The sequence below is a fragment of the Sitophilus oryzae genome, unplaced genomic scaffold (genome assembly GCF_002938485.1).
Source record: "Sitophilus oryzae breed Bouriz unplaced genomic scaffold, Soryzae_2.0 scaffold_1496_pilon_pilon, whole genome shotgun sequence".
Classification (NCBI taxonomy): Eukaryota; Metazoa; Arthropoda; class Insecta; order Coleoptera; family Curculionidae; genus Sitophilus; species Sitophilus oryzae.
In genome coordinates, this window is record NW_022146165.1 from 829674 (window position 1) to 850652 (window position 20979).

Here is a 20979-nt window from a genome sequence, read left to right on the forward strand (position 1 = left end):
AAATTAAAAATCTAAAATTTTATTTTCATAACTACGTTTTTATAGCCTTAGGATGCCTCATGTACTAACGAATACGAAATATATAATCAATACATATGTCTTTAAATATCGAGAAATAAAATATGTTTTGGCAACACCGTACGAAATATCGCCGCGCGTAGTCCTCAAAATTTAAAATATTAGCATTTTCAGGCTTCGATTATGTTCAAAAGCGCCACCGTGTGACAAATCACTAAAGCTTCCACACGAGATTTCTTAAAACTATAATATTCTTTGGTTTTATCATAAAAATAAAAGAGATAAAAAAGTTTCTAAACAAACTAAACTATCCAAATTAATTTTTTTGCATGTGTTTGAGAAGATTTTTCTTTAAATTTCGTTAACAAGAATGATAGGGGCAGTTTATTTCAAGCCCTTCCACTCATTTTAAAAAAATGAAAAAATTACCAGAAAGTGTGTTTTCATAACAGTAATGGTTCCATAAAATTTCATTAGTCTATCTCTTTTCGTTTTCAAGATAAAAAATAAAAACATTATTTTTCCTCCATCTTTGTACCGCGATATCTCCCTAATGGTTGACTTTTGACCCAACGTTTATAAAGCAAACTACCCTTTATTTTGAATAAGGAATCACCCCCTGAAGTTTTTCGCATTTGTTTTGAAATACCTCCCCTGGCTGCTATAACTGCCTGTATACGTTCGTTCATACCTGTCATTGAGGCTGCATATATCATATTGCGTTATGTCTTCTAATGCTTCTTTAAGGACCAAGCGAAGTTCATTTAATGAAGCTGGTACCGCTTCGGGACCTCTAAACGTCCTGCCAAGCATTTCCCAAACGTCAAACATGACGGGCAGTTCATAGTATAGTTATATATATTATATAGTAGTACACATATAGTTCACAATAATCAACAAAGCTGCTTTATCATCAGGGGCGGATACAGGAATATATTTTAGGGGGGGGGCCAAATAAAAAGTAATGTAGAATATGCTTTTTTGGGCGCCATTTTTAACCCAAAAGCCTAATATTTAACCCAATTCACAGATTTTAGGAGGGGCCCGGGCCCCATGGGCCCCCCCTCTGTATCCGCCACTGCTTATCATATTGAAAAAAAAACTTCAAAAAGAAATTATAATTGAAAACATTGCAAATTGTTGGTGATAAGTTCATTTCGCTCTTAAAAATTAACCAAGGTATGTATTGACATGATCCAAAAAACTAATGCTCAGGAGACATGGTTTGGAGACAAAATTTACACACAAAATTATTCCACAGGGTGTGTCAAAGTTAGGGTAAAAAAACAACCCCTCGATTAACACTGTACAATATGCCAAATACTAAAGTTTACAAAAAACTGAGTTCAAAAATTAAAGTTGATGTAATTATATACAGCTTGCTAAAAAATCATGAAAATAGGGCTAAAAATAACAAAAATATAACACTTAATTTGACCAAAATTTTTTCCGTTGCGTTTTTTTTGCATCTGAGTCACAAATTTCTGAGTGCAGATTAGAACCACGAGAGTGAAACAGAGATAACAATGTTGTAAAAGCCCGAGGCTAAAATTGCTGCCAGGTTTTTTGACAGATATCTTTACCTGTGAAGTTTAACGTGTCTACCACAGAATAGAATTAAATGTCCATTATTTATCCCATTAGGTTATATTTAAAAAATACCACCAGTAGAATCTGTTACGGTTTAAAATTTCACCGTAACTTATTTTACTTATTTTGCTTATTTTTAGGAATAAAACTAAAACTTATTTGAATAACTTGAATAATAATGTTTAATTGGCTTACTTCTTAACTGTACATATAACTTCTAATAATATCTTATCTATTAAGTCTCTTCACCACAACAATTTCTTGGGATGGAGTTGTCTCCGATAACTGTAATATAAAACCTCATTAATAAAATATCAATTTGTCTGTTTAAAATCTACCTTTCTTTCTACAGTGGTTACTAATTCTTTATTTAGACTTATGCTTGTGTTAGGATATTTTCTTGGCATATTTCTTCGCAGGATTCTTGAACATAGACTTGATGTGATTATCTTTTGTCTGTTTCAACGCAACAAGTGGGAATGTTGGGTCTACAATATACATATATATGGGTTAAGGATTTTATTATGTATTTTTCCTGTGTGTAATCAATTGATTTTACCTGATTATAGTTGATTTTTCCCTAAATTTCATCTTGTTTATATTACAATTTACAGACTGACGTTTCAATTGTTTGTCAGCTGATCGTGTGACACCGGCGTTGAAGGTTGACAGATGGATCTTTGTAAATTAGGTTTTCGATCTTTTTAATCGTTTTTTATGATCGGAAAATGTATTAATAATTTTCCGAAGATATTATGTTCATATATGGATTATAATATGTTTATTATGACGTAATAAAATGTTTCACCCAATTCGTATGCATTAAATAAAATTGTATGTCGAATTTTATTTTGGGTCTTTTGTTTTACTGGTTGCCAGTGTTGGATTTTGTGTTGGTATCTTGGAGTCCAGCGTCTTTTGCGGATTTTGCAAACACGCGTCCTTTTTCGACTTTGAACCATCTTGGTGAAAGCAGGGGAAGCCTTCTGATCTCTGGCGAAAATAAAACAAAGAAATTCTAGTGAAATTTTGGCTGGTCGCCTTTCCATATTGGGATTGTTCAGTAGAATTACGGTCTTGGAATTCAATGAGGGTCGAGAAGACCGATTGGCAAGAAATTGAGCTTGGCCTGTGTAGTTGGAATTCCGGGGAAAACCTTGAAAAGGGATATCTTTGTTGGTTGGAGGACAGGAGCTGTAGATGGGTGCGTGGACGTACTGGGATGAGTACGAGGACAGTTAAGGAACCCTTTTCCATGGAGTAACATGCGTTGAGACGCCATCTTGTCTTGGAAGGTCCGCATGGTGGAAAGGGTTCTTGTTCCTTGGCTATTACTCCTTAGTGATGATTACGGTTTAGCTTAAGATTTTTATCAATTTTTTTTGTACAGGATTTGATACTGCAACTAATGCCATTGTGACGTGAATGCCACTGTGACAGGGAATGCCACTGTGACACTGAAGACCGGCAATCTGGATTTTTTCATGGACTGACTGGAACGACCACTGGATGACAGATAAGACTTTAATCATCTCTTATTTTATTGCGTTTATGATTAATTAAAATTTATTACATTAAATAAATGATCGTATGTGAACTTGGTATACCAGGGGATTTTTACATTTAAATTTCATTTTATTCTTTATAGACATTTAATCATAATCACAAATACGCATCAGGGTTGTTCACAGTTTAGTCACAACAATATTTTGTAATACTATTCATGATTTAATTTATTTTACGGATAGTTCATTTTTACTAGTATATATATATATATATATATATATATATATATATATATATATATATATATATATATATATATATATATATATATATATATATATATATATATATATATATATATATATATATATTTCATTATTTCGTATTTAAATATTTGCTACATTTTATGATAGATCTTGGCAATTTGTTTTAACTTTAAATTTAATATTTATTAAATGTATCAAGTACATTTTAGACTTTTCAATCAGTACACTTTTTCCATACACCACCCTTTTGATATCTCTTGTTCTGTGCATATATATTTTACTCAATTATTTACTGAGCTAGCTGGAACCTATTTGTAACGAGATCTGTTGAACCTGAGTTCCCTTTATAAACTTTTTCACCCAAGGTGGCGTTATAAATCCCCAACCCTAATGGAAAGTAGGTACCCCTTCAGGACTATTACGGATTTCTACACTATCGCCATTGGCTTTGGCATTAAAATATGTGGAAGAGTACTAAATTTCAAAATACCCTTCCGAGCGTTGTCATTTTAGGGCATGTTCATAGGAACATTTTGCATTATTTAAATTATAGAATCACCCACTGAAGTTAGATATACTATTTTTGACACCATGTATATTTGTCAATTCCATAGATTTAGGAAGAACAGATATCACACTGTGCATTTTAACCTGATCAAACAATCGGAGGTTGACTACGTACTGTAAAAACCAAGTGAGATAGAGAAGGCGACATTGCCACATCTCAAATTTGCGCCTATCTACTTAGTTTGATTTGCTGAAAAGGTGACTTTAAAACCTTCACCGGATATCAATAAATCTCAGTTTCTTAATTAAATTAATAGTTTATTTTTAAAGAAGCATGCGTAATAATATGTTATTACCCAGAGGATATATGCGTTACTATTAAAGGACATGTTTACTGTTTAATGTGCTGAAACATCTAGAACTATTGGCAACGTCGCTGCTAGTCTTCCAGAATGAAAATCCCTCGTGACGGCCCTTGGTCCGTTATAGCGTACTACGTTTAGCTTACGGTGTGTTTGAAGTCGGAATCAAGTCCGAAGTGAACTTTTCAGTGTTTTTCGGTAGTTCTTGTTTTTGTTTAACGTACTTTTGAATCTTCGAATTTTCAATATGGTACGACAGTGTCAAGTGTGTGGAAAAATAAGCTCAAATTACCCGAATTTGTCTTTTCACAGGTAGGTACAAATTTCCGCCGTAACTGTACATAGGCGTCCCACAAGGGAGCCCGTTACAATTAAAATAATTTCTAATTATATTTGTTGAATTTTGATTTATTAAAACGAGAACGTAGTAGCCGGTAATTGAATTATAATTCGTCTCAATTACTATCTAACTGTTGTAGATCATAACTAATTTGAATATAAACGTTGCATTTGAAACTTTATTATAAGCCAGAAAGTGACATTTTTTTTCTTAAAATTGCGTCATATTTTGGTCATTATATACGATATTCTAAAGGAATTTTGCTCAACAAATAAACAAAGGTACCCAATCTTTTTTACATTTTACTGCTTTATTATATCTGCCCCTTCGGCCACACCGTACAAATACCTCTTCCTAGAGTTATTTGTACGGTGTGTTTAACTTTTTTTTAGAATGGGACGAACTGTAAATAATTTTTAGGCTACTAGTTTTATAGATACCTATATACAGAGTGACCCAGGCCTCCAAAAAAGCTTTTTACCTATTACGTTTCTGGTTTGTGATTTTTATTTCAATTTTTTACATAAGATGGGGGCCATTGTAACGCACATTTTCAAAATATTTTTGTCAACATACAGGGTGATTCAAACCGCAATACATATGCTTAATACAGTTCATAAAGATTGAGACATTTAACTAAAATTTGATTGTCTGATGAAGCTACCTTTAAAAGTAATGGGTTTGTAAATAAACGTAATATTCATTATTATGCGACAGAAATCCCATACTGTAGCACACAGATTTGATACCATTAATGATAAATGCCTTCTATTGAGAGACTAAAAGGTAATTGCCTCGTATCAGAGCCATCATAATACAAGAAGAAGACCGAAAGACAAATATTGTCTTATATTTTCAAAAAAACACAATTTTCTCATTAAATATTGATTTTAGGTATAGGAAGTTATTAATAATACAAGATTAAACAACTGTTACATTTTACAAGATTACTGTTATTACAAGATCATCTTTTTAAGTCAAAAAAAGTCAAAAGGACAAGTTATTCCAAAAAAGGACTGTCCTTTTCAAAAAAGCATTATCAATATACCTAGGGTTGGCGCCTGTCCTTTTCAAAAAAGGACAGGCGCCAACCCTTGGTATTTCTGGAATGGAAATTTAACGGCAAATCTACAACTTTAGTTTGAAAATATGTTCCGGCCACCTATGTTTACAAAAATGTCTAAAATGTGCTTTACGATTGCCTCCATATTCTGAAAAAAAAATTGAAAGAAAAGTCACCAACCACAAACCTAATATAGAACTGTTTCAGAAACTTGAGTCACCCTGTAAATATTCAAAAGTAACTGAAAGTTTATATAGAAGTAACTAAAAGTTTAAATTGAAAATCGACGTTGGAGCGATTTTCGAAAACTACCTACTAACGTTTCAACATAAGTATATGTGGGATATTAATTATATTATTATATTAGACCTTATAGCAAAACTCATCTGACGAAAAAGTGTTAACGTAGTATATTAATATGGAGTAAAAATTTTACTAATTACTTTACTTTTACTTTACTAATTAAATTCCTTCCAAAAAACGATACGCTACTGGCCATTAGAACAATCCAAATGCGCCTAGTTTCCGGGGTCGGAAATTTTAGACTTCTCTGTCTCTTCCGTCCTTGTTTGACACATTGGAATGTTTGATACACTTCCAACGAGTATTTATGAATGAGATGTTCGGTCTATCTTTATAATGTCTTTGGTCAATTCCTTTTTAACTCTCAAGCACAACGTTGCGCTGCTATTTCTTTTGGTTCATTAAACCATATAAAATCAGCGCCATTCAAAAGAAAAATAAATAGAAAGACCTTTTTTCACAAGAAATTTTATAAAAACGTCACTTTATATTAAATGTTTCAATATTCTTGAAATTCTGCATTTAAATTAAAAAGCTTCATAAAACGAACTCTTTTGAGATAACATTAACGAACTAACCCATTTCCGTCTGCATTTACATATGTAAATTTACTGAAAAAAAACGCAGTTATTCGTGTTTGAAATTCTCGCAGAAATTAAATTTTGTACGAGTCTGGCCAAGTGTAGAGTAAAGCGGGGAAATATGGCAACATAAATTTCATAGCATCACATTCTAACAACCAAGCGACTCAGCCGCAATATGAAAGTGACACCTAAGACCGTGCCTTTATAGCTAGTCACTGTAAATATCTCGTTGCCGTATTTCCACTGATAAAAATGTAACACGTAGAAATGTTGAATGATACTTCATTGCCATATTACCCGTGGGTACGGGTAATATGGCATATAGCTTGGGGTAATAGGGCAACATTAATTCATAATTAGAAATTATAGTTTTAACAAAAAGTAGGCGAATTCGCAAAAAATAGCTTTTATTTTCCAAAAAATAAAGAATATGTATTTTTAATCAACAAAAAACAACAAATCATTTCAAAACTCGGATAACGGGATGCAGTCGTCGCAGAATCTATCAGATGGAGTGCAGTTTCATGGACCCATTTCGAACAACTTACACATTGAATCCAATCACACTTGGGACTTTTTTGTCCATATAACATCCTTTACAGCTTGCACAAAAATCTGATTCATCAAATTCGAGTTCTGAATCAGCGCTTTCCTTTAATTCTACCTCTGTCTCGGTGTCTGATGAACTAGAGCAGTAATTTATTCCCTTTGAAACAGTTTTCTTTCTCTGAACTTTTGCGCTTTTTCCAGGTTTTTTCTTTGCAAGTGTTAACCTATTATTTAATTTCTTACTTTCCACTTTATTTTTAGACTTTGTCGCTCTTTCTTCCTTCTGTTTTAATTCCTTTATTGTTTCTTTTTTCTTTGCTCTTTTCACGGTAATTGTTTCCGGTGATGTTAGCACTTCAGCATGTTGCTTTCGGTGACCTCTGTTGTTACTTGGTCCTGGTTCTATGCGATGAATTGGGAGAATTTCTTCGAATGGATTTCGAAATTATTTTATTTAATAGATACGTTATAAAAATGTTTGGGATAATATGCCGCACTACCATTTTAGTGGTGCATATTACCCCAGAATACAAAATATATGTTTTAACTAAGAATCGCCAACTCCAGTGTAAACCTGGTAAACGCTATATACGAAAAATGTTAGGTTAGAAACCCTACTTTACCAGTAATATAATGTTTAAATCGGATTATTAATACCTGGTTCGACAAACTTTTTTATAAAACGTCACTTTATATTAAATGTTTCAATATTCTTGAAATTCTGCATTTAAATTAAAAGCTTCATAAAACGAACTTTTTTGAGATAACATTAACGAACTAACCCATTTCCGTCTGCATTTACATATGTAAATTTACTGAAAAAAACGCAGTTATTCGTGTTTGAAATTCTCGCAGAAATTAAATTTTGTACGAGTCTGGCCAAGTGTATATTAAATTAGAAAACCCGTAATTGTGCAAGTCTATAGAACATTAATCCACACAAACTTCTTTTGTTCAGTAAATAGAAAAAGCTCTGCAGAATAAATGAGGAGATTAAAAAATGTGAGCGTAATTGTAGAGAATTACGATTAGTAAAAAGAATATTAAGTGAGAGGTACTTTAGAAGACCGTTTAGACTGTAGTTAGTATAAAACAACTAATGCTCTTGTTGATACTTGTTTTATTTTCCTAGTCAGGCATTCTAGACTATGTGTGATTCAAGCAGTATAGTACTAAGTGGTCGGAAGTTCAGGTTATCTATAAAAAACTTCATTGGAGAAAACAAAAAATTTAAGACGATAAAAAACAATAACATCTTTATCAATCCAATTATAAAAATTTCCACAGTTTGGCAACCATTTATAGAACGTACCAATTAGTAGTGGGAACTATCGAATGAATACTATCGAAACATTCGATAGTTGCAATTCATTCGAATAATTCGATAGCTAGTAAAAAAACATTCGTTGAAAACTATTCGAATAAAAATTATCGAATAGATGCGTCATCTGCCTTGAAATATTGTATTCTAGTAATTCGGCAGCAAAAACCATTCATTTATAAAATTCATTCATTTATGAAATTCATTTATTCGTCAGGATCGATTATAATAAAATATTAACTGGATTTTAGTTGTCGCCCGGCGACATAGGTTTCTTTCGAGAAACCCGACAGCGGTCGGTGGCAATGCTATGAAAAAAGCCGGCATCTTTGATTTTTTGCGGAGTCATATAAAGATAAGGACACATTATTTTTTTATTGAGGTGCTAGTATTTACACAGAAAATATATTATGAAGGGCGCTGTTGCCATATATTGGTATTAGTTGATATTAAAGGATATTAGCAAAGAATATTATTGTTTGGCTTTAGTTAGTTAGGGATAGTATGTCATATAATTTGCATTTTTTTATTAATATTCTGTTGTTACACTGCAATAATACTTGTTATTTTGGATGTAGGAAAATGATGTTTAATGTTTTTAAGCAAAGACTGGTTTAATAAAAAAAATAATAACAGTAATAATTTGTTATACCTATTAACAACAAAATTTAAAATAATTTAATATAAACATTTTTTTACGTAGTAGCAAAATATAAACAACAAATTAGATGTCAAAATTATTTATATTAGATTCTATTTAAAAATAATATAGTCTTTAAATTTTTTGGCAACGTTGGTTTATTAAATAATAATAATTACAGAACTAATTTGTTATATTAACAACAAACTTTAAAATCATGAAATATAAACATTTATTAATTTTCTAAGCATGCAGTGTAATGGAAGGAAAATATAAATAAAAAATTAGAAATCAAAATTATTAATATTAGGTACTTTATATTACTATTTAAAAATAATATTTATTTTTACTGGCATTTACTTTAAAAAATAAATGAAATATTTCTTCGCAAAAAACTACATGTAAGAGAATTAGCATAAACAAAATACAAACATCGTTAACTTTTTTTTTAATTGGCACGTGTAAAACTTTCGTCTTTTCTTTCCAACTTTCGTAAAAGCGTCAATTTAATTTTCACATCCCATAGTTTGAGTTCGATAACCATTTATTTAACCACATTACTTAAATATGATTATTAAGTTCAACTAATTCATATTATTAAAACATCTAAAATACAAATAGATATGTATTTTTAAAATTAATTCTAAGTTCATCTCATCTCTCTTAAAAATTGCTACTTCTCAAAATTTCCCATTAAAAAATAGACCATATATACCCATATAAAATAAAATAATTGAAAGATCGGGCTACGGAAAATCACACAAATTTTCGGAAAAATTTTGACACCTGCACACGCACCTATACACGTATGACCATATTTGTGACAACCGTGCAGTAAAGACATTTGTGGTAGCATCTCTATTTTTGTACGAAATGATACGAACTCGCTGTCCACGACCTAAAAATATAATTTATATGTCTATACACTCCACCGTAAGAAAGTTATTGGCATTTATTAATTGTGGAAACCTGTTCCACAAATATTATAATTTTAGAATGTGTATTTGTGCTACCACAAATACCTTGCACCATAAAAGTGTGTAATATAGATACCACAAATATACAAATTTCAACTTCCTGTAAAAAGGACTCCACAACTATTGTCGAATGTGAGTAATTATGAATTAACCTTTTAATATAAAATTTTTTGTAATTTCCGTGTAGGTACGCTGATTCAGAATTAGTGTTTGTGGATGCTACATATTGCTATTTGGAATCATTGTTTTCGTTCAAGCAGCTATATTATATTATCGCATATTTACCGAAAAAAATCGTAACGTACCATACGATCGAAAAAAAAACGGTGTCAAAGACGGCTGGGGAATGACAATCAATAATTATTATTATGAGCGAGGTTAAGCCCTAGATCTCCATTTACTTGGCCCGTACTATTCTCTATTTTTTCATGGCGCTTACTGCCACTTGACTTTAAGAACGTTGTAATTTATTTTTATATTAGTAAAAATTATTTTTTAATAATGTAATTTAAAATTCGAGAAAAAAATACTTTTTTGGAAGTAGATTTGTGAGTCTGGAAACATTCAATCATTTTTTAGATGTTAGAAAATTAGTATTAATTTTTGATAGAATGTAGAATGTCTAGAAGGGGAGTTAATCACCGCGACCTTATAGATCTATTGTGTGTTCCCCTTTCTTGAGTTATAACGAGTTATAACTCATCATACAGTCTCAGGGCTTTAAGAAAAGCCAGTATCTGAGACGGCTCCACAGAGGCCAGCTCTCCATCCTCGACATCAGACGTGCCAAGGTTCATGGCACGAATGGTCGTCGTCTCGGCGCACTCAGTGATAAGGTGTTCTGGTGTTTCCCCATTTTCCCCACAAAATCTGCATTCGCCGTTGTTTCTCAGTTTCAGCCTACTGAGGTGTTCGTTGAGGAGACAGTGTCCTGTTAGAAACCCCGTGACAATCCGAAGATTGTTTTTACTTAAATCAAGAAAAACCTTTGATTTTTCTCGGTCATAAGTTCTAAGGAACTTTTTCGAGAATTTTTGATAAGTTTTATGTCAATTTTTAGAAACTGGCGTCTAGAGATTGACCTCGCCGAAACTAGCAACTATTATCATTCCCCAGGCGTCTATGACGCCGTTTCTTTTTCGATCAAACGGTATTTCTAACCCATTGTTCACAAATATTTAGCCAATACAACTAACGATATAAAAAAAACTTTCACTCAGTGTAAGTAGGGTTTCCAATTATTTAAAATCCCGGAATAAGAACCTATAATCTCGGAATCGCGGGGATCAGAATGAGAAATTTAATCTAAAGAAATATTTAATAAAAATGCAGCTACATAATATATCAAAAAGAAAATGAGGAAAGAGCTTTATTAAAATAGAATAAACAAAGTAATTTTCCATATGTAGTTAGTAAAAAAAAATAAAATTCTTGTTGCAAAAAAAATATAGCAAACACGGAAATATAACACTTAGATATTGACGTTCGGCTTACAACGCTTTCAGATGGAGCGGACCGTCCGCGCGGATGTTTTTTCAAGATAGCTCATCCGGACGGAACATATGCGATCCATGTGAAATTATGTTCATTTAAATTCATGGAACTGGTGGACGGTCCGCGCGGACGCTCCGCTCCATTGAAAGCCCTGTAATGGAACTCGCGGACGGTACGCGCGGACGCTTCGCTCTATCTGAAAACGCTGTAACAGCGCTTTCAGGACTCAGCGCGACCGTACGCGCGGAGCGTCCGCACGGATATTTTTTCAAGATAAGATAGCCGTCGACGATCTCATCCGGACGGAGCATACGCGCGACCCATGTAAAACTGTTCATTTGAACTAGTGGAACACGCGGACGGTACGCGCGGACGCTCCGCTCCATCTAAAAGCGCTGTTAGTATAAATAAAATATGATATTTGAAAGACTAACTCGAATCATTTTAGATTGGGCATTAAAATTTTTCGACATTTTCGGAATCCTGGGATTTAATATCGGTATTTCGGGGATAAATATGCACCGGGCACCCGGTTTGGTAACCCTAAGCGACCGACTATCATATCATTTAGAATATGTTCGGGATTTTCCTCTCGGTACATTTTAATATGTTATGGTAATAATATATAACTAATATACAGTATGTCTCCGGATTGTCTTTACAAGAGGAAAAACATATTTATTATTAATATTTTGAGAAAAATGCATTCTTAATAAAAATTTTTGCTTGTTCTAAAATGGTTAATCCCGTTTGAAAATGATAAACATGAAAATATCGTTGATTTTTTCTAAGCCCTAAAAATGAAACCGAGTTTTTATGGTAATATAATTTAGATTTCATTCTTTGATAGATGGGTATTATTAATTTTGGTTAATGACATATGTTTTGCTATTGTTAAGGTATCACATTTTCCGATGACCATTATCATCCTTTCCGTAGCATTCAACTAAATAAATTTTGTGTTTCTTTATCATTTTAAGACGCAAAAAATATGACGTTAATTAAAATTCTATCAATAACAACAAAGAACGAAAACCATAGAAACGCGTTTTGATTTTTAAGACTTTCAAAAAATTCAACCATATTTTCAGTTTTTTTTTTAATTTTCTCTAAAACGGTATGGAAATTTGGAAAAGTATAAACGGGATTAACCATTTTAGAACAAGCAAAAATTTTTATGACGAATGCGTTTTTCTCAAAATATCAATAATAAAAAAGTTTCTCCTCTTGTAAAGACAATCCGGGGACCTACTGTATAATTAACCTTTTAATAATATATTATGATATAAGGGTGTTCCTCAATGAGATTTAGAGGCGACTCTTGAGTTAATTTTCCGCCAAAACGATTCTAGGAACCTTGTCCACTCTGTATCTCAGTTATCAAGTTGATAGGTTTAGGAACTAGTTTCCTGTGAAGTTTTTTTTCTTAAAATTAACCAATAATTTTCCTCGTGAACCCAACTATTTCATTAAGAAACACCCTATATATATTTTTATTAAATATTCTAGGATATATTATGTAGTTTTTTTGGCGCATTTATATTTATACAAAGGAGTACCTGAAAGACAAGATAAAACCGATCAAAATTGAATTGTTTTAAATGGAGAAACTCATAGCAGATATTGATTCTAAAAAAAATTTTTGATTTGATTCTAATCAAATTTTTTTGTAATTTTTCATTTAACGTACCATACACTGATTCAATTACTTTTGAATTATTTATGTTTGAAAATTTATTTTTTAGTATTTTTTAGATTTGTCTATACCATTAAATATTAACAGCCAAACCAGGTTGTGTCTATGTTGTTATATCATTATTTAAAAGTCTTTCATAAGTCACATGAACTGCTTTTCAAAATCTGAAAATGTCAATTTTCAAATGTAATTAATTAAAAACAGTACAATTATTCATAATATTAAGTTAAATGAATAATACTTATTTTTAATTAAAATCATAATATATCAAAATACGGGGTGGTCCATTTAAAAATGCATTTGTGTTTGTCCATGCGCAGCTAAATGATTGAAAATCTGCCTTATACAGGATGGCTCCTCTCATACGCCGCGGAAGCTCCAAGGAGAACGGTAGTTTATATCGAAATGAGATTTTGGCATCAAAGTTATGTTTTTTCTAACGGAACACCCTATATATTAATTGATTTTTGGACTCTAGCAAATAAAAAATAAATGTGAGTTTTATTAAAGAATCTAAGGATTTTGACATATTTCACATTTTTTGAAAACGAAGAATTTTAAATTTCGATAACAGCTACATAAAATTTTAGTTGATCTTGTATAGCCTGATATTTTTTACAGTAACTATTGTATGTTAAACCAAATTGAAATTTGACTCGAAAAGTTATACAGTGAAACCAAATTAATATGGAACATTAGCCACTTTTAAAAGCAAGTTACTCCTTTATTTTAAAAGGAACATCCAGCATATTTTCCCGGTGTTCAGTTGGGAATTTGTATATCTTCAAAATATTATTAAGGTTGCCAACCCCTTAGACAAAGATTTTCTTAGAAAGTTTATTTTTTATGATTTTACGTCAGTAAATCTTTATTATTTGAAGAAATCTAGGGTGGCTGTGTGATACTACCTTTTGTTAATTTAACAAAAATTAAAGATTGTAGAGTAAAATACTCAACGGTAATAAAAAGATACACGTTTAAAACATATTTTAATTATGACAGAATTAAAACTAGACATAAACCTATAATTATGTGACAAAAATGAAATCAAATGCTCAAAATGGTTCCTTTCCTGTTTGCATGCTACTAACTGCATAAAATAATTGTCTTTTCAAAAGGATCTTTTCATTTAAAAAGGCATATGTGGAGTTCTGCCTAGAAGAGCAGCTACAATGATTTCTCTCATGTTGTCGAAAATAGTTGGTCGAGTTTTGTAAACACTGTCTTTAACATATCCCCATAAAAAAACCAGACTTGATAAAATCAGAAACATTTAAGTATTATATTAATTGGTGAATGCACACTGCAAATACAACCTAACTTAACAACACCAACTAATAGAATGATATCAATTCTCTCTGATGTAGGATAAGTTTGCATTTTCGGCAAATTTCTGAGAAATTGTTTTGTTTTAACTGACACAAAATGATAACTAGTTGTTAAAGTTTGATTAATTAGACAGCTATGTTGAAGTAACGTCAGACATATCAGAGCCACCTAGATTTTATCTAGGTGGCTATTTTACACCTAAATAATAAAGATCTTCTTAGATCAAATCATGTAAATGAAAATATCTAGGAAAATCTTTGTTTGAGGGGTAGGCAACCTTAATAGTATTTTGAAGAGACATGAATTCTCCATTGAATATCTGAATAATACATTGGGTGTTCCATTTAAAATAGAAGAGTAACATTCTTTTAAAGGTGACCAGTGTTCAATATTAATTTTGTCTCACCTTGTATAACTTTTTGGATCAAGTTTTAATTTGATTTAAAGTACAATAGTTAATTTAACTATATATTAGGCTATACCAGGTAAATTCTAATTTAGGTAGCTTTTATTGTAATTTAAAAATTGTTCTTTATTTCTAGAAAATGTTAAATATGTCAAAAACCTTACATTTTAGTCATATACTTTTCTTATAAAACTCACCTTTATTTTTCTCCCAGAATCCGAAAATCGATTAATATATAGGGTACATACATATATAATACATTACAAAAAATACAACTTTGATATGTAACTTTTTTTGGGGACACCCTGTAGAAGTCTCTATATTTTTAAAAAGTGCTCTGAATTAAACTACATATGCTCACAAAATTTCATTTCAATACAAACTGTCGTTCTCCTTAGAGCCTCCGCGGCGTATGAGAGGCGCCACCCTGTACATTCCCAAATATTTCTTAAAAATTTGGAACGCAACAGAAAACATAAAAGAATAGAAATTAAATATGGTGTGTATTCTGAATCGGTACGTTTCGGGAATGTACGCATCTAAACGCCGGATTTACCACAAATATGAGTGTGTATAAAAATGTAGATGGCGCTGCGATACAGCGAACTTTAGGTTACCACAATTCTGAAAGTGTGTGATACCAATAAATATTATGATTTGTGGAAACTTACACACGTAATTTTTCGGCTCTAACCGACCAGACTAATTTTGACCCGAGGATATCGAATTTGCTATCAGAAAATTGTGGTATACGCGTGTATGTATACCATAATTGAGACGTATGTCACAAATACTACTACTGCACACACAAGGTGTCACAAATATGGTCACACATACACACACAATCGTCAATTAAAAAAAACTACTATTTTAGTATTTTAAATATTTTAATAAACGCAAAAATAGCACAGTATTTGTAAGGTGAAGTTATAAAAATTTGGAAGAACTAATAATGCACTGACGTACACAAAAATCAAACGAATACTAAATTTCATTTATCAAAAATCAAAAGCATTCGATAGTCGTGGCTCAACGATAACCATTTAGTTGCACGGCGAGGTTGTCACATATGCTTTAGTATACAAATGAATGAATGATTTTATTCGAATAAAACCATTCGATAGTTGAAATCATTCATTCAGTAACCATTCGATAGTCTAATTCATTCGATAGTTCCCATCGCTAGTACCAATGCTGGCGCCCTTAGTGGACAACCTTACCCTTGACACTTGACTGGATCTAACTCCGTCACGGGTTAACTGATTTGGGTGAAGTCAACATTTTTACTATTCCCATATCCATTTCGATACCACAAAGGTACATATACATATTATTTAATTCGGTTTGTATTGCCGAATACATATCTTTGGAAAAATTGAAAACGGCACTACCTACGTCCTTAATAAAAATATATACGTACCTACATATTTATATCTGTATGTCTAAACACAACTGTAATTTAGTTTAATAGATCCAAAATAGGTGACATATTATATTTTGTGGCTTACAATTAATATATTACCGAGATACAAAGAGAATATTCTTACTATCATATTTAGTTCCTGCCGCATAAAGATAAGCATATCCTGTTATTTTTATACTGTTTAATAATTTTTCAAAGATGTTATTTTTAAATATAAAAACTACATCAAAGGAAGCATAAAGAAATGATTAATCTAGCTAAACCTCAAGAAACAAACCTAATGAGAAGTTATAATAAAATATAATTACCTTGTACGTAAATTTAACATAAACGAAAATGGAGTATTTGAAACTTAATTAAAACATACAATAACTTATCTTTATGAATAAAAAACATTACACACTTGTCAAAATTCAAAAAAGAGTTAGGTATTTGAGTTCTTGGTAAAATTGGAGCCATACCGGTTGCGTCTCAAAAATGGCTCGCCCCTATAATAACTTTTTTATTTTTGCAGATAAATAAATAGGATTTGGTATGTTAGTACATGACATAAATTACGATTGATTGATGTATTCAGTTGTTTTTGATCACTTCCTGTTTCACCGGAAATGACTACAACTTTTGATTTTTAAATGACACTCTCTATATGTTTTTACGTTATTGGATAGAAAATGACACCAACTCTGAATAGAATGACATATCATATGTCAACTTTTGACATTTTCGCATATGGTTTATTTGAAATTGTAACACGGTTCATAATGACAATTTGACCCCAAATACCAAATGTGTGGTACCAAATTATTCGTAAAAAATGCTTTTTCTAAATATGCCAATGAGCCACCCTTGTTCCATTTGAAGAAAATTGAGATATGATTAAAAATAGTATTTGGGCATCTTTTAACCGGCCAGTACGCCACGAAAAGACACGATAAACATTAAAGGGTCAAATCTATTTTTCCAAGGCTCCTTGGTTAAAAATTAGTATTTTTAACACAGCCATGACACTCTAGATTGAATTTTAAAATACGATTTGTTTTTAAGCAAAAATGTCAAAATTTCACATATGATAGGTCATTCTATTGAGAGTCTTATTTTCTATCAAAAAAATCGATTTTATCGATAAAGTAAAAAATCGATTCTATCGATAAAGTAAAAATATTATATATAATAAACAATTGAATATGTCAATCAATCCTAATTTATGTTATATACTAACATACCAAACCTCGTTTTTTTATCTAAGGAAATTAAAAATTATAGGAGTGAGCCACTTTTGAGACGCACCCGTATATTAATCACCGTATATTGATTTTTTTTAAGTATGGTTGAATTATTTTATATATGTAAATAAAAACTTTTGTTATATCTATTCCATTTTTTCAATAAATGTTTTTTTTTATATAATTTGTACGTAGTAATTTTATTTGTAATACAATAACTCTATTTATTGTATGTTAATAGTCAGATTCCCGATTTTTGTATTTTTTAATTTTATTTATTATCTACAGGGTTGTTCACCACATACGACACGGAGTATTGTAGCTAAACGATTAGATTTTTACAAATTGTTTTGGGTTTGTTGAAGGACTATTAGAGCTACAATTTAAAAATATTTTTACAAGATACAGAGTGTCCCAAATAAATAAAAAATATCAAAGTTTTATTTTTTTAAATGGAACACCCTGTATATTATTGCATTTTTAGTTTCTACGATTAAAATAAAGGTAAATTTGATTAAGGTTTATTAACACTTAAACCTTACCGTTTTTGAAATATTTTCAATTTTGCGAAATTGCAGTATAAATTTTAAGGCTTTATTTCTCCGAGGATATCAAAGTTTTTAATACTAAATATTTACTGAAGTTTATCTATCGATCAGTTATTGTGTTGCAATAATAAAAATTATACTACCTTATACAGAGTGTCTAAAATTTTATTTTAAATAATTAAATTGCTTTAAACGGCAATAACTTATTTACATTAAATAGAACACCCTGTATATTTTATGAGAATCAGATGCACAATTTAATTGTCTATCAAATTGTATTATACCACTTCTTACCTATTCCTTCAAGTTTTCGTAGAAAATGCATTTTCTTATAATTTAGACCTCATTTATCAATATACCCATGGAATATTGACATTTTAGATTGTTTTTAAACAACAAATGTACAAAATGTACAGGCTAGTAATATTATCGTTTTAGTAAAACGATAATATTACTAGCCCATTATGTATGCAAAAAGAAAACTATTTAAATCTTTATAAAAGAGTATACCATTAATTAAATATACCACAGTATTTCCGCCCAAATACTAATTAACTACATACTTAATTGTGTTCGTTAATAAATTATTCTAAATAAATGTGGATTTGAATCAGAAATCAATATAATAATAAGTTATGAAAATGAACGTCTCTGTTGTTATAAATAGGCATTTGTCGAAAAATTAAATATCATTTTTAAGGTGTTACTTTTTACCACACTGTCTAATACACATACATAATTCAGCTTTTTAGTATTTGGAGCAATTATTATTAATCAACGCAAACAGTCAATTAATGTAGTTTGAATACTGGAATCATATTAATTGGTCCTTTTTAACAAATATTTAAACAGTTTTTTTAATGAAATAAACGAACTATATCGACAATATTAGTATCTGTACTCTTTAAAAATTTGGTACATCTTTAAAAATAATCTAAAATATCAGTATTCCATGGGTATATTGATAAATAAGTTCTAAATTACAAGAAAATGCATTTTCTACGGAAACTTGAAGAGATAGGTAAAAAATGGTGTAATACAATTTGATAGACAATTAAATTGTGCATCTGATTCTCATAAAATATACAGGGTGTTCCGTTTAAATTAAACAAATTATTGCCGTTTAAAGCTAGTAATTATTTAAAATTAATTTTTAGACACTCTGTATAAGGTAGTAAAGTTTTTATTATTTCAACACAATAACTGATCAATAAATAAACTTCAGTAAATATTTAGTAATAAAAACTTTGATACCCTCCGAGAAATGAAGCCTTAAAATTTATACTGCAATTTCACAAAATTGAAAATATTTCAAAAACGGTAAGGTTTAAGTGTAATAAACTTAATCAAATTTACCTTTATTTTAAGCGTAGAAACTAAAAATGTAATAATATATAGGGTGTTCCATTTAAAAAAATACAACATTGATATTTTTTATTTATTTGGGACACTCTGTATTTTGTAAAAATATTTTTAAATTGTAGCTCTAATAGTCCTTCAACGAATCCAAAACTTACAATTTGTAAAAATCTAGTCGTTTAGCTACAATACTTCGTGTCGTATGTGGTGAACAACCCTGTATAATAAAGTGCACCAGTGTTAAAAGTAAATGACTTTTATCATCACTGACATAATGTCACATTTTAGGCACTGACAGCATGTGTTAAAAATAACATTTTTACTGACGTTTGTAGAAAAAATTTTTTTTGTATATTTCTAGTTTTTGATACTATTTCAACCAATGTCATGTGACATATTCTTGTTATAAAGAGGTGTATCTATCTATATGTTGAATGATAAGTGCGTCACTAGCAATGACATTGACAGCTGATCCAAAGTTATTTGAAATCTTTATTAACGTATTAAAAACATATTATAAAATTATAATACAGCTAATCGGAAACATATTAGTTATATAAACACTAATACATTTTTATCAGTTGTAAGCTTTTATATATTTTTTAGTTATCTGATATTTGAAAAGGACCCAAGTAATTCAGAATCAGCTGATTCTGTTAAAAATTTCACTGAATTTTTAACAGAATGATGTTTTTTTATAAAGCAGCAAGCAGCTTAAACAAACATTTTTTAGTAAGCAATCGTTCTTACTGGATGACTGATCACAGTATTGAGACGGAATCATATCGGTTCTAAAAGCTATCTAATCCTCTGTGCGATTATTATCCTATGTCACAACCTCGAACAAATTGTTCACAATAGATCTATTAACGATCCTGCAGAACGCTTTTGATTGTGCAAAGTGATCTAGACAGCCGCCAGGCAGTCCAACCGTCAGTCGTTGTGTTGGCCGGAAAAACAACCAAAGCTCCGGTGGTCATTTTGCCAAAAACCAAACGTCCGTCGCGACGATCCAGATCGTAATTATTGAGGTTAGAAAAAGCAGCGAGGAAGCCTGGATACGCATCCACAGGCCGACCGCATCATACTGGCGCCGTATGGCCTCTGGAATATCGATTGGAGTGAGTTAAATAAAGAAGGCAGGAATAAGTCACGAAGTAGAGAGAAAGAATAGAAAACTAACGTTTTTTCTGGTTATAAACCGTCCTGCTGTGAAAGAAGAAAGGGTTAAAGAAATCAAAAGACGTGCGTGAGTGTAGACAGGAAAGTAAGGCATCTACATATTGCCAGCAGGTGTGGTGTACCTACGCTGTTCCAAGTCGGAGCGAAATAAATGAAATTACAGGAGGAGGCGGTGCGTCACGTGATTACTGCAGGATATTATATAGTAGGGGAGTCTAAGATGGCTAAGTGGGGACTTACTCGTTATTAGCCTCCCATACACCAGAAGAACCGGCCTGCGGATCGTGCCTTTG

The 20979-nt window shown here is 31.1% G+C and overlaps 1 protein-coding gene across 1 annotated transcript in view; it reads right to left on the bottom strand.

The window, feature by feature from the left end:
• Nucleotides 1-20558, bottom strand: part of LOC115877652 (multiple C2 and transmembrane domain-containing protein) — a 153580-nt gene extending 133022 nt beyond the window's left edge. Inside the window, exon 1 of the mRNA XM_030893905.1 lies at nt 20255-20558. Within this exon, the coding sequence (XP_030749765.1) occupies nt 20255-20288 (34 nt within the window). The 5' untranslated portion in view covers nt 20289-20558. The remainder of the gene's footprint in view (nt 1-20254) is intronic.
• Between the last annotated feature and the right edge of the window lie 421 nt (nt 20559-20979).